The sequence below is a fragment of the Lynx rufus genome, unplaced genomic scaffold, assembly GCF_022079265.1.
Source record: "Lynx rufus isolate CCGP_SWC_20201006 ecotype Redwood Valley unplaced genomic scaffold, mLynRuf1.p SCAF_4, whole genome shotgun sequence".
NCBI lineage: Eukaryota > Metazoa > Chordata > Mammalia > Carnivora > Felidae > Lynx > Lynx rufus.
The window spans coordinates 13,159,269-13,173,223 of NW_025814856.1; the positions used below are offsets into that span (position 1 = coordinate 13,159,269).

The 13,955-nt window shown below is 62.7% G+C and overlaps 2 protein-coding genes across 4 annotated transcripts in view; both read right to left on the reverse strand.

Annotated features, from left to right (window-relative positions):
- Positions 1–106: 106 nt before the first annotated feature.
- ISYNA1 (inositol-3-phosphate synthase 1) lies at positions 107–8,481 on the reverse strand. 2 transcript variants are annotated; one of them, XM_047095490.1, is made up of 12 exons: positions 8,399–8,481; positions 5,888–6,003; positions 2,983–3,111; positions 2,678–2,839; positions 2,268–2,400; positions 1,963–2,156; positions 1,620–1,769; positions 1,319–1,534; positions 1,044–1,208; positions 835–948; positions 543–760; positions 107–417 (listed from the first exon to the last, which is right to left on the reverse strand). In XM_047095490.1, the coding sequence occupies exons 2-12, from the start codon at positions 5,972–5,974 to the stop codon at positions 216–218; spliced, it is 1,770 nt and encodes a 589-aa protein (XP_046951446.1). In that variant the 5' UTR covers positions 5,975–6,003; positions 8,399–8,481; the 3' UTR covers positions 107–215. The 2 variants fall into 2 exon arrangements, with proteins under 2 accessions (XP_046951446.1, XP_046951445.1); XM_047095489.1 differs by lacking the exon at positions 8,399–8,481 and adding an exon at positions 6,432–6,520.
- The window catches only part of ELL (elongation factor for RNA polymerase II), a 77,873-nt gene continuing 70,367 nt past the window's right edge, over positions 6,450–13,955 (reverse strand). For both annotated transcript variants that reach the window (XM_047095487.1, XM_047095488.1), the window contains exons 9-12: positions 11,223–11,289; positions 10,804–10,975; positions 9,427–9,471; positions 6,450–8,740 (exon numbers count right to left, since the gene is read on the reverse strand). In XM_047095487.1, the coding sequence (XP_046951443.1) occupies positions 8,624–8,740; positions 9,427–9,471; positions 10,804–10,975; positions 11,223–11,289 (401 nt within the window). In that variant the 3' untranslated portion in view covers positions 6,450–8,623. The remainder of the gene's footprint in view (positions 8,741–9,426; positions 9,472–10,803; positions 10,976–11,222; positions 11,290–13,955) is intronic.

Here is a 13,955-nt window from a genome sequence, read left to right on the forward strand (position 1 = left end):
TGAAGGGTAGGTTGGAGTCTACCACGTGAGAAACGGGAAATGGGGTCTAGAGTGGGGGGGTGGGGTGATTAGGATTAGGTCGCAGGCGCCAAGAACCCACAGGTGATGCTGTGGCCGTAGTGGCACTGGCTTTATTGTCTTTAGGGGTCTTGGAAAGGTTGGGTCCTGAGGGGCAATGGAGGCCGGAGTTTGGGGGCAGAAGAATGACCATGGCCTTAAGTGGTGGGCATCTGGGGTGCGTCAACCTGCGAGTGCCCGTTGGCATCACCCGTACAGCCGTTGGGGGCAGTTGGCGCTGGTCCCTTCTTGCAAGGCACGGGGCAGGCAGCGACCACGGGCCCCCCTCGCGTGAGGCCCGGGCGCTCCATCTTGTGCTCCAGAAGCATGTGGTTCTGTGGCGGGAGCCCCACACAGGCCCTGGGGAAAAGGCTGGGGGTTAGCGGGGGCCGGACTCCGCAGCCGGTGGACCCCGCGGCCTCCCATCCCTAGAGTCCCTGTGGCCACTTGGGCCTGCGACGGGGAGCCCCGAGGCCAGGGCGCACCTGAGGATATTCTCGATGCAGCTGCGCTGGCGGAAGAGCGCATTGACCACCGGGCTGCCCGGGGGCACTAGCGGCGCCTTGAAGAGGAAGCCGAGCAGCGACAGCACCGAGTGGAAGCTCTGCGGCTCGGGGTCGGCGTCGGTGCAGAAGCTCACTCGCTGGCACAGTTCGGTCAGCAGCACCAGGTCTAGCATGATGGGCGCGGCCAGAAGCGAGTCCTGTGGGGGCCGGGGGGTCAGAAGGTAGGGGGGGCCGGCGGGCAGCCCCCCTCCCGCCCCGGCGGGCCCCGCACCTCGCACGTGTTGTGCAGCACCAGCGTGTTGGTGCCGCCCAGCATCAGCTCCGACGTGTACTCATCCAACGCACGCTTGCTGTCGCCCACGTACGGCACGTACTTGATGACCACCTGGAGGGCAGCACGAGGTCACAGGGGTCCCCGCCCTCCTCGGCCGGGAGCCCCCACCCCCACCCCACCCCCACAGCGGCCCACGGCCCACGCACGCAGTGGTCGGGCTCCTCGCCGGGTGCGTAGAGCACCGGGTTGCTCTGCACCATGTCATCCACCACGCTGCTCTTGGACACCTCCTTGGAGCGGAACTGTGGCGGCGCCGACAGGTTCTGCCCGTCGTTGTTGCCCAGGTGGTTGTAGCTCACGATGGACATGGTCTGCGGGGAAAAAGGGGCCCCGCGGCAGCTGCAGGCCCCACAGCGCACAACCCCGGCGCTTAGGGTCCAAGCACCCCCTCCTGCGCCGTGCACCCCCGGGGCCCACGCACCTTGAGGCCGGAGCCAATAAGGAAGTCCACCAGTACGGACTTGACCTTGGTCTGTCCTGACTTGAAGTCGTCTCCACCCACGAAGACGCGTCGCTGACGTGCAAGCTCGAGGGCCCCGGGTACCAGCGTGTTCTGCGGGGACCCGTTGAGGAAGGCACAGCCCTCCAAGATGCTGGCCACAGCGAAGAGAGTGGAGGGCGACACCTCCAGGCCCAGCTGCGGACGTAGGCGGGCAGTCAGCACGGAGGGGTTCTTTGGGGCTCTGGCCCTGACCCCTCTCCAACCCCGTGTGCACCCCCACCTGGATGGTACGCAGCAAGTTCTCAGCAGTGTCATTGAGGCCTGGGACCACTTCGCAGAAGCGCTCCGTGTTCGCTGTCCACAGGACGATGACTTTGTCTAGCCCAGCGCTGGACCGGAAGTCACGGATGTCCCTGCGGATCTGCTCCAACTGGGCGGGGAGGGAAGGAGGTCGTACAGGCCCCTCGATCTGGAGAGGTCTGGGCGACTCAGTTGCCCAAGTGCAGAGTGAGGTGTGGACCCTCAGGATGGGAGCGTGAAGACAAAAGACGGATAGAGAACGTGGGGGCAAACGGCGGGAGCAACAAGTGGCAAGGGATAAAGGACTTGGGGCGGGGCTGCACCTGCTGGGCGCGAGTGCCAAGTATGAGGTTGTCCGCACGCGCACTCTGGTTAGCGGCGATGAACTCGGGGATGTAGACAGAGGGCCGGGGGCGGAGGGACTCCATGTGTGGCCACAGTTGCTCCTGCAGTCCCCAATCCAATACTTGCGCGCGCCGCATGGCCTCAGCCAGGTTCACGGATGATATGTCCCAGCCTGCGGCGGGGTGCGGGGTGGGAGGCTAACACCCCCAAGCTCAGCCCAGCCCGGAACCTAGGCCCCTCCAGGCCCCGCCTCCCACCCGCCCCTGCCTAGGGCCCCGCCCACCGTCGAACACGAGGTCGTCGGGTGCCACCATGGGCAGCAGTGCGCTGAAGGGCACGAACACCTCCTGGCCCTCGGCGTCCAAGCCCAGGCTAACGGTGCCGGCCTGCGTCAGCGAGCCGTAGTAGTTGGCCTCCTGGGGGGCGGCAGGCGGGGCGGAGTGAGGTGGGGCGTGGCGTGGGCCGCTGGCCGGCCAGGGCCCCGCCCGGCATCCTCAAGCTCCGCCTTACTTTTGGACGCCTCAGCCGCAGAAGCGGCTCCCCGTTTGGAGGTTCCCCCCACCACGGGAGCCGGCCGGCACCTTAGGCTCCTCCCCCTGAGGGCCCCCCTCCTTCGTAGAGCTCCGCCCCCTAGAGGCCCTTCTCCCTCCCGCACCGACTCCGGCCAAGGCCAAGCCCCACCCGACCCCCCACCTTGCGGCCGGTGCGCGTGGGCCAGGACAGGCGCAGCCGGTTGGCCAGCACGGCAGCGGTGAGCGTGGAGCCGTTGTTCCCACCCCAGCCGACGAGCATGACCCCGAGCCGGGGCACCTGCCGGACGGTCCGGAAGGTGAAGCGCGTGGACGTGGGGTATACCTGGGGACGGGCGGTTCAGTGAGTCTGGGGCCACACCCCCCTCTTACTGCAGGGACAGGCCCACAGACGTTGGGTCATTCCCGTCCCCTCCTGGCTCCCTAGTTCCCCCATTCCCACCCCACAACTCCTGGTCCCCTGCCTACCTTGAGGACACCGCCCTCGCGGCTGACGCACGTTGTCCGGTACTCGTACTGAGCCTCGATGGCGTCAGGGCCGTAGACCACGTCGGGGCTTTCGACCACGAACTCGGTTGTGGCCTCCATCGCGGAGAGCTAGGGGCGGAGGGTGGGCAGGTCAGCGGGGACACGGGAGCCGGCGGACCGAGGCGACTGCGGTCCCCGGAGAGCCCGCACCAAACTCGGGGACGCACTCACCGGCGCGGAGTCAACTCGGACAGTGGCGGACGGCGAGGGCTCGGGGCGCGCGAACTCCAGAGAAAAGAGCCGCGGCCCCGCCCACGCCCCGCCCCTCACCCCACCCGCGCCAGGGAGGAGGGGCGCGCGGGGAGGAGGGGCGCGTCTGCCTAAGATTCGGGTTCAAGGCCCCGGAGACCTTAGCCATCACCGCCCTTGGGATCCCGCCCTGCCTGGCGCGGCAGGACATCCACGTGGGCTCCAGACCCCGGCCCGAGCACGGAGCGCGTGGATTCACTTCGCACCACAGTCGCTTAAGGCGCTCGGCCGCTTTGCCTCATTTTGCAAAAGAGGACAATAACGGTTGCAAGAGCGCGCCAGGCCCAGCCACAAGGCAAAAGGTGGAGCTGGAGCAGGGCAGGGGGGCTGGGCACCTGGGTCCGAGATACTGCAGTGGAAACTAAGGCCAGAACTCTGACTCCCAAGCCAAACACTGCTTCAGCCTAGGCCGCCTCGGCCTCCCCCTTCCTGAGCAGAAGACACTCCCGACAGGGCTCACATGGTGCGTGTAGGGGGCGCTGCGAGGCCTCGATTTCCCTACCTGTGGCAGGAGGGCTTGGCAGGGCCAGGCTGGAGGGGGCCGGTGTTTGGTGAGAGGGCAGCGGAAGGGAGGGGGTGGGCAGGACCAACGAGGTCAGCTGGGGAGGAGCTAGGCAGGCACAGCACGGCGCCCCCCTAGCACCCAGTGATAAGGGAGCGTGGGAACCCGGCGGGCGGGCGGGGGCGGCTCCCCCAGGAACTTTCCAAAACAAGCGGCCTCCTCCGGCTGGAAAGTTTCCACCACTGGAGCTGACCCAAAAGGTGGATAGTTGGGAACGTTCGCAGGAAACATGGTCAGGGCCTGGCCTTGGGGGTTGTGGGCTCCGAGACTCTGGCTCCAGGCTTTGCCCTCAAGGGGCTCCAGTGTAGGGGCGTCCGAAGTACACTGGGGCACCCCTACCTGGCCAGAGGCAACTCACAGATAGGGTCTGGCAAGGGCAGGCTGCCTGGAGGAGGTGGTTGCTGCAAGGTTCTTGAGACAAGAGGACATCTCTTATGGGGAGATATGAAGGACTGCCCAGGCAAAAACCTGGGGGGGTGGGTTCAGGGGCAGATGGAAAGGTGGCCAGGTGGGGGGGAAGAGAAGCGGTCTGGGGACAAGGGCAGACCCTCGAGGCTGGAGGGAGGGAGTATTGTATAATATTTGGGTTTCGTCCCCAGTTCCTGGCTGGAGATTGAGTCCAGTCACCAACGGCCAGTGATTTCATCATATGTACATAACGGAGCCTCTGCAAAAACCCAACAAGGAGGGCTCGGGAAGCATATGACGGTGCTGCCCACATGATGGGCGGTGGCACATCTGGAGAAGGCATGGAAGCCCAGTGCCATTCTTCGCTCCCTGCCTTCACCATCTACCTCCTCCGGCTGTTGGGAGTGTTTTCCTGAGCACTGTGAGCCATTCTGGCAAACCAAGGCGGGGAGCCGAGGGAACCCCTGATGTATAGCCAGTGGGTCAGAAGTCTGGGTGGCCCGAGACTTGTGGCAGGTGTCGGAAGTCGGGGCGGTCTTGTGTGGGACTGAGCCCTTCACCTGTGGGGTCTGATGCCAGCTCCAAGAATTGAAATCCAGTAGGTGCCAGAAGGCTGGAGGGAGCTTGTGCCTCCAAGTGACAAGTGACCTGGGAATGTGTGCAGAGACCAGAGAGGTCCCCAGCCCCAGGCCTGGGGAGCCCTAGCATTCACTGGGCAGCCTGCAGGAGGTGCCAGGAAGATGGTGGGGGCAGAGCTGACCCAGACAGGCTCCCCGGAAGGGCAGTGGGGTGGCTGGGTGGGGGGCTGGGAGGGACGTGGCCTCGGGCTGCTTCTAATCCTGGCAGACAAATGGGCACCGTACAGTGATCGCAGGGACCACCTGGGGACCCCAGTGGGGCTCTCGAGGGCAGGGGCAGGGCTGTCTCAGCCACCGAGTGCCAGTGCCCAGGTGGAGCCTGGCGCACAGGAGGGACTGTGGGATCGGAGTGCCGGCAAGATGACACCTGGGGATGTCGTCTAACAAGTGGCCGGAATGGTGGGCGGCCCCTAGCCCCTCGGCCATGGTACAGATTGTGAGCTTGGGAAGACCCTTCTGGGGCTGGGGGGCTGGACTTGTGACGTCCTTGGCTCGGGAAGGATGGTCACGGGACTGCCTGCCGCTGAGGTGCCGGGGGTGACGGCCACCCTGGGAGGCACGGGGGCTGCAGGGGAGTCTGGTGGAGGGCCTAGGGAGTCGGGTGGGCAAGGCGAAGCTGAGGCGTGACGGGGTTGAAGGGGGCAGACGCTGGCCCTGGACTCCGGACCGTGGGGGAGAGAGATGTTATCCCCGAGAAGAATGGTACGGGCGGGCAGGCCGCCCGGGGAGCAGGGTACACTCTGCCCCACAGGGCCTGCTTGACCTTGTCTCCTGCGCCCCTTGGATTCCCAGGCCACCTTAGAACTCGGACCAAGGCTGCTGGCCAGCAGGGCTGTCCCAGAGGCTAAGGCCCACAGCCCCTGACCCCTGGACCCCTTTAATCCCAGTCTTACTCTTTATCTATTTTTCCTTCCTAAGATAAACACCCACCCGCACCACGTCCTTCAAGAACAGGACCCTGACCCCTGCCTTGCCTTCAGCTCCTCACCTGGAACATGGGACAAGGACAGCCATCCCTGCTGGCATCCTGGGCCTGTGGGATTCCACTGGGCCTCAGCGTCCCCATCCCCATCATGGGCACAGGGGCGGCCCCAGCGAGCCGGCCTAGTTGGGAGAAACAATAAAATAGTGCCGTCACCGCCGTTTTCATCATTTCCCCAAACATGGGTGCTCCCCTGGCCCCACGCGTTCCCTGCTCCTGGGGGCTCTGGCACTTCGGGAGGCCTCTGCTGGCCCTGGTCTACCCTGTCCACACCCGGGGACACGGCCCTGCTCATACACCCACCCTGGCTCCCCGCTGCCCCCACATCCCCAGTGTCCATTCCTCTCCTGCCTGTGACCAAGTGGTCTGGCCTCGTGCCTTGGCACCTGCAGGGCCCATCACCTCGCCTGGGTCAGCCTCCACCTGCCGGCCTCACCCCCACGTGTGCTCATCGCCATGGCTACTCCGGGGCCGGCCAAGTCTAGTCCTGACCCCAGCCCTCCCCCACAGGGGCCCAGGAGGCCCCTGGCTGTGACAGACACAAACGCACCCAGGCACTCCGGGCTGCTAGGTTCGGTTCAGTGAAATTTATTGTAGGTTGAAAAAAAATCAGCATTCACCTGTTTAGTGTACAAAAAGGACACTAGATCTTTTAAGAAAATATTAGGAAACTGAAGACGCGGATGCCTTTCAATCGTAACATTTTGGCAAAAGTGAAAAGTTCTTGTAAACACCAACTCCATGGCTCAAAATAGTTTTTCTCCACAGTACAATATTAAAAAGGGGGTGCAAAACACAGTATCAATAAGTTAGACCATATTTAATCAGCCAGAACTTTTGTCCATCAACCCCCAAAGCACAAAACTTTTTCTTAGCTTCATAATTCCTTAAAAGGAGAAAAACAACAACAACAAAAAACAACAAAAAGCCAACAACAAAAAGGAAATTCAACTGAGAGTCCCTTGAGCCGGTTCCCAGGGCAGAGGGCCGGGTCAGCCCCGCGGGCTGCAGCCTCCTTGAATAATCCCTTTTCACCCGGGTCCGCGCGTCCGGCTGAGGACAGTCTACGCGTACAACGCGGCTGTCTGCAGAACTCGGGGGGGGTCCCTGGAGTCTGCTCAACCCTTATCCCACTCCATCCCAAATGAAAAAAAACAAAACAACCACTGAAACATGAGGGGTCAGTTCCCTCGGTGCTCGGGGCATCCCAGGGGTCCCAAGAAAGGAGCCTTGGGTGGGGCAGGCACACTGCCGGTGCCTCCGTGAGGGCGCCTGCTCTTTGGGAAACCGTTAGGAGACGTCCCCATGGCTTGGAAAAATAGACATTTTTCTGCATGAGCATTTCTGCTCTCCCTGCCTCACTACTGTTGGCGACAGCACCCCCCACCCACCCAGCGCATGACCCCCAGGCTCCAGGTTGCAGCCTCTCCGTCTGCCTTCCCTGGTTGTGGCTTCGCTGAATGCGGCCCTGAATGTGAACACACGCCTCTGTCCCCACTGCACCCCGGCGGGGCCCTCACACACACGTACACACACATACATGTGGTCCCCCAACACTGGGGGACACTAGACTAGGCACAGCTACTAAGCAGCAATGATGGTGTCCATGGATCCCACGCCCCCCGCCCAGAGTGGGCGGACGGGGCACGTTTTCTGAGCTCACTCTCAGGGGGTCCCCTGACCCCATCAACCCCCCCCCAGCCCCTCCCTGAGTGTAAACCCTGCGGTGACTCTGCTAAGATGACCCCAAGACCCACAAGTGGACTGAGGGATGGAGTGAGGTCAACAGCATGGAGACCACACGGTCTCAGCGCGAAAAGAAAAGCAGCAGCAAAGGGGGAAATGGAGAACGTAATAAAAGAAAATCCGACACTGTTGTTGCAGTGTGAGCTCGTAGCACAGAAAACCCCCAGTGACCCCCTACAGCTGAGGGCCTGAAATAGCAGGGCAGGCCTGGTGGGCCGAGAGCCGCTCTGCCCCTCCGGCTCTCAGCAGCTGCTCTGGGGCCAGCTGGAGTTCTCGAAATAGACCTGGGCGGGCCTCTACCCCCCTTAGAGCAGAGACCCCGTCCCGGCCTGGGCCGGGAGAGGCCCGGGGCTGTAGGGAGGGCCCGGGGCGGGAGCACAGCCAAACGTGGGCATCAGCTGCACCCCCGCCCCTGCCCACCGCCCCCTCCTTGGTTCTCTCCTCAGCCCTCAGGAGCAAGACTTTCAGATGGCATCTGTAATACTGCAGAAAGGACACAGGGCGGCATCTAGACCCTGGTGTCCAAGGAGGGGAGGCACAGGTTTAGAAAAGATGCTTTCTCTCTCATACAAAAATAGACTGAAGTCTCATAAGCAGTAGCTAAAAGTGGCTGTCTTTGTATAAAACTAGAAAAGGCAGGCAGGCTGGCCTTGGAGTCTTTCGGGGAGGGGGAAGCTCAAGCCCCTTGGGCTGTGGGCCGGAGAAGAGGTGGGGGCTCCTCAGGAGGTGGGGGGGGGGCGGGGGAGTGGGATGAGACGCCGGCCCCCGCACCTGGATCTGTGACCTGTGGGCACCAGGTCTGCAGGGGCTCCCCCGAAAGCCGGCGTTGCTGGCTCAGATGAATGTGTCTTCCTCGTGTTTATTTGTTTAAATAAATCTCTTTTTTTCCGCTCTGGAACTCCCCACCCCCCCCACCCGCCCCCAGCTCCCCCACCATCCAGGAGGGTTGGCCCGGCATGGGGAGCCGGCCTGGACCACCAGCCCCGTGGCCTCAGGCTAGGGCCAGGCCTGCAGCTGTCGCTGGTCGTACTCGGCGATGAGCCTCTTGATGTGGGCCAGCTTGCTGTGCAGGTACTCGCAGCGGTGCTTCTCCTGGCTGTAGTTGGTGTTGGTCTGCAAGAGAGCAGCGGCAGGGCTGAGCCACATCCTGCAGCCGCCACCCCAGAGCGTGCCCTGTGTGAAGCAGGCCAGCCTGCTGGTCGCCTCGGGCTCCCACTCCCCCTACTTGCAGGCCAGTGCCCACCAAGCAATGACAGGGACCCTTGCTCTATCTTGGACCAGAGCCCTGGGCTGGTGTCCCCCCGCCCCCGAGTCCCATCCTGGGAAACACGGTCACTGCCAGGATGAGGGTCAGAGGCAAGACTGTCACAAAGTCTCCTTCCTGGGCTGGGACCTGGCTGGCAGAGAAACACCCTGGCACACGGGGGCACACACGTGGTGAACCCACAGCTCGTGGCCTTGAGGAGCAAGAACTGACAGAGCCCTGACTAGGCATTCCTGCCAGACTAGCAGCTGGGGGCGGGAAGCTTCGGCTCCTCCCTTGACCTTGGAGGGAGCCAGAAAGAGCCTGGGGGCTGCACCCACGAAGCAGTGGGAGAGCTGGAGGGTGCTGGGGTGCCCAGGGAGGGACGGGCTGAGCTTCTTAGCTGTCAATGGGGGCAGGGACTGCCCTGAGGACCCAAGACTCCAGCCTAGCCAAGGCCCATCCCCCTTCCGTCCTCTCCCGGACTCTAGTGCTGCTCACCTTAAGCCAGCTTCGTCTGACCCCCTCCCCAAGCCCACAAAGGGTAGATACTTACCTTTTTGATTTTTCGATATTCCTGCAAAATCTGCCCGCGAGTAGTCTGGAAAACAAAAGAAAGCGAACAATGACCCTGGCTGCAGGAAACCCCAACTGAGTGACCCCTTCTCCCTGATAACCTGTGACCTGCACAGTCACCACCTGCCTTGAGACAATAGCCTCAGCATGGCGTGAGGGAAGCTGACCAAAGTAAAGAGAAGCAGGCGGAGGGGTGGGGAGGGGAGATGAACAAGGCAGGAGGTGGGGGGAGGATGTTGGGCCAGGGGAGAGAGAGGCAGGGGCCCAGCCTCAGGGACCAGCACGATGGGCAGCACAGCAGGAGGGGCCGGTCAGAACCGTGGGAGGGAGGAAGCAAAGAGCAGGTTGGGTGGCCTCCCTCCTTCACACCCAGTTGGCCTGTCCTCTGTTCAAGGCCAACCATCCGAGGGTGCAGGGAGCTAGTGGGGGATGTCCACGTGGGGGCTGCAGGAGGGAAGAGAGAGAGAGACCCCAGGGACTCATGTATCCCAGACCCTCAGAACCCCGATCATGACTCCAATTACGAGCTGGTTTCGTCTGGAAACCAAGGTGGCTCCCACGAGGGGAGACGGACCTCAACACCCGATCAATCAGATAACTAGCTCCGAAAGGTGGCATGAGGGGAGGCTGGAGTCCCAGGGCTGCTGACCAAGGGTAGAGCCCCCCCCCGACCCCCCACCGGTGAGCTCCAACACGGTCAGCTCGGGGAGCCCGCACGCCTTTGATCAGAGGGCGAGGGAGTCCTAAAACGGGCAGGGGGCCCTCCACAGGGTCCACAGGAACCCTCCAGCCCCTCCCCCTGTGGCTCTGAGAGCACGGATGGGCTGTGAGCTGCAGAGAGGACCCCAGGTGCTCTTGCAGGGGGGACCCAGTAATCCGACCCACCGCTCTGTGCGGGGCCTGGCTGTTTCAGTTGCCCCAGACGCCACCCCTGCCCTAACAGGTCATCTCCCACCTGTGGAGTCAGCCTCCACCGTCCCCATTGCAGAGGAGGCCAAACTTGGCCTGACAGCCCGCGGACTTCCACGGCCGAGCCCTGGGGATGGGCCTGAATCACATCAGCAGCAAAAGGACAGCTGACTGCCAGGCGTGACAGGGAGAAACACCGGCAGACGCGGCGGCCCTCCTCACCTGGGAGGGGTAGAGGCCAGGCTCGGGGGCCATGGCTAGGGCTGGAGGCCTCAGGTTTGGCTGCACCCATGAGAAACAGGCCCGTCTCACCAGGTCGGGTGCAGAGCACGGGGGGCAAGTGTGCAGAGCACGGGGGGCAAGTGTGCAGCGCCCGGGGTGGGCCGGGCCCCCGCCCAGAGTATGTCTGTGAGTGCGGTGGACAGTGGCGGGGGAGGGGGGTGTCCACCTCGTATTCCTCGGAGCCCTGGGACAACTGCCGGAGCTGGGCGTCCAGCTGCGTGAAGCGCCGCGTGATCTGCTCAATGCGCGCGTGCAGGTCGCGGTACTCGCTGTACTCCGCGTTAAAGTCGTTCTTGTAGCTCTGGCGCTGCTCCGAGGAGGAAATGGTGGCATATTTCCTGGGGAGAGGGAGAGAGGGGCCAGCAGGGCCCAGGGGGCTGCTGCGGAGAGAGGCTGGGGTGCCCGTGGTCACCCGCGCCCCGCCCCCCACCAGCCCCCACCTCGTGGGTGATTTCCTGGCTTGAGCGGGAGCCTGGTCCTAGAACTCCCACACAGCAACACGCAGTCGGATCCTACCTCTGCTAACTCGCGGTGCGGGGGAGAGTGTGGGGCGGGGAGAGGGGGGCCAACCAGGGAAGTACTCACAGCAAGTAGTCGGGGGTCTCTGAGGTTGACGTGGGGACGCTCGAGCTGTTGCAGGCCCCATTTAAACCTACAAAGGAAGAGCAAATGCGTACCTTCTGAGTCCACACCGAGACCCGCACCAAGCTCTGTTGTCCGGAGGACGTGGAAGGATAGCAGAAAGGGGATCAGGAAGGGCAGAGGGAGTGTGAGGGCTGGGCAAGCGACACCTCGGGGGCCTCACTGGACCCAGAAGCGCCGCAGCCGAGCCAAGTGTGCGTCCCTGCACCACAGTCGTGTAAAGTGCAGGGAGCCCTGGCGTGCCACGTGCACGTTTCCGGCAAGCAGCAGAAAGGACACGTGAACGACAGGGCCGACGCATGGGCCACTTGTTCAGAGCTTGACCGATCCAGAGACCTTGCCACCTCTGCTGACTGCATGTAAAAGACCGCTACTCTGAAAACAAGCAACGCCCTTGTCCAAGGTCTCTGGCCCTGCCGGACGAAGAAAGATGGCCACCTGGTTCCTGCCCGCATCCCAGGCCGTCCACTAGGAGGAGCTGGAGGACACGGGACTGTCCGCGGCGCTTGGGGGCAGAGTAGACCAAAACTACCATCTAGCAGATTTCCGGGGGGGGGGCGGCGGGGGGCTTCTTTCAGACGGCCTTTTTTCTCAGCACGGAAGACATCTGTCACCGTGCAGTATATCCTCGGTACCCACTGTGTGTCCCTCTGACTGGAAAGCAGCCCACCTGGGAATCCCTGGGCTGCAGGGAATGATTCCCACCATGGAGCACACCTCTCCCCTCCCTCGGGGCCGTGGCCCGATGAACACACATGTAAGTTTAGTCCGTGCTTCCGCGACCCACGCTTTGCATAAGGTACGCCTTCCAGAGTGTTCTGCCATGAGTGGGCCCAGTCAGCATTGCCTCATTTAGCCTTCCTGAGATCTTCAGGTGAGAGAACAAATGGAGAAACCAAGGCTCAGGGTCAGATTCACCTACCACCTGAGACACCTCTGGGGGCCGGCCTGAGCAAAACTTAGAGGCCCTACTCCTACCGGAGCACTCTCTGCGCATCGTCCTCACTCAGCCACCCCGCCCCTTCACTAGCCGAGCTGATTCCCACCATGTGGCCCGGGCCTACAGGGAACCCCCCACAGCTGCCCCCTCCATTGTCCCTTCTACCAGCTTCTCCTATGCCTCCTCCATGCCTGGGTCCCACTGTGAGAGGGACTCCCCATCCGACCCCTCAGAGGTCAGTGGGCCTCCTGAGCTCGGCCTGGCTGTGCCCAACCCCCACACCCAGTACACCAGCCTGCCCAGGAAGGTACCCTGAAGCAACAGGAGGGGTCCAGGGACCGAGCAAGAGTGGGGGGCAGACACAAGGATGTGCGTAGGACCCAGGAGTGCACCTGCAGCACAGGCACGAGTTGGGGCTATGGGCCCAAGGTGGCATCAGGACAGGGGTGGCTAAGAAGAGCCATCTGCCCGGCAGATGCTGCATCTGTCGGGGTCAGAGGCAATCATGGCGCAGGGCTGGGACAGTACGGCACAGAGGAGTGGGTTAAATCAATGCCTGTGCCTCCCGTGTGGAACACGAGAACAAGAAAGCGTCCTCACATGCTGACCTGGAACCTTCTCCAGTGCGTCTGAAGCAGAGGCAGGGTGCACAAAGAACCAAGGTGGGTGTTTCCTGCTTGTACGGCTGCCTGCACAGGCAGAGCACATACTCTATCCCAGAAGGAGCCTCGGAGCAGGACGGGGGGCCTCTGTGCCCAACCGTTTTGTTACCATTCAAGGCACCTGCGAGACGCAGATGAAGACAGTCACCCAGCCTAAGGCACAGCTCCCAGTGCCTCAGCTGTCCTCATGCCTTCCCTCGGGCCACCTTACTCCCTGGTTTGCCCGATTCCAAACCTCACTTTCTCACTTTAATCCGGGGACAAGCTACCTAGGCCGCTGTGTCCTGGGCAGGACCTGAAGCCACCTGAGCCTCATGTGTGGGGCCCACCCCATGGTATTCCTCCTTCCCGGGGCCCTTCCAGGGGCACATGGGGTCTTGCGTTCACCCTTTGGGACAGGTCGTGCTGACTGGCTGCGCCCGCTCAGGGTTTATCTCCCCAGGCAGGACAGGCTCAAGGGACCTAGGCCTCACCTCAAGGGAGGGGCCGGCAAAGGCCTTTCTAGAGAGCAGCTGAACAACTCATTAAAAATAAGGAGAATGCAGCTCCACCCTTGACCCAGGAATGCCTCCTGCTCGGATCCTTTCTGGACACATAATCTGAGAGCGGCAGAAAGTCACACAGCGTGAGACTGCCTGCAGGAGGCAGGTGCAGCTGCAGCTCTGTGGCCACATCATGCTGATTCTGTTAACAGCCACGTGGGGTGCTCAGCTCGGGTGCCTAGGGCCGTGAACTCAAGGTGACCCAAGCTCCGGGGGTGAAGACCCCCACTCCCACCCCAAGCCTGGCCTGTCCATACACCTTCCCAGGATCTCTGGGCCCCACAAAGGTTCTCCTGCTCTCTCTCCAGCCACCCTTGTACCTGCTGCTGTGATCCCAGCTTTCTCGACTTCGGCTTCCTCACCTGCTACATGACCTCATTCTGACTCCTACTGCCTGCTGTTCTATGGACAGCTTCCCAAACCCAGTCTCCACAGGCTGAAATATTCACTAGTCAGCAGGCTACACAACGCCTGCGGCGGCCCACGTGCCGCCCCACTGCCTTCCCTGAACCCCAGCCCCACCCTGCTCCCC

What these genes read in the sequence shown, in the direction of transcription:
- ISYNA1 (XM_047095490.1), bottom strand. Translation starts at nt 5,974, where the DNA reads ATGATGGGGATGGGGACGCTGAGGCCCAGTGGAATCCCACAGGCCCAG. An exon ending in CGACGACCTCGTGTTCGACG is followed by an intron (nt 2,157 to 2,267) that starts GTGGGCGGGGCC and finishes ACCCCGCCGCAG; the next exon opens with GCTGGGACATATCATCCGTG. An exon ending in TGCTGCACAACACGTGCGAG is followed by an intron (nt 761 to 834) that starts GTGCGGGGCCCG and finishes CGGCCCCCACAG; the next exon opens with GACTCGCTTCTGGCCGCGCC.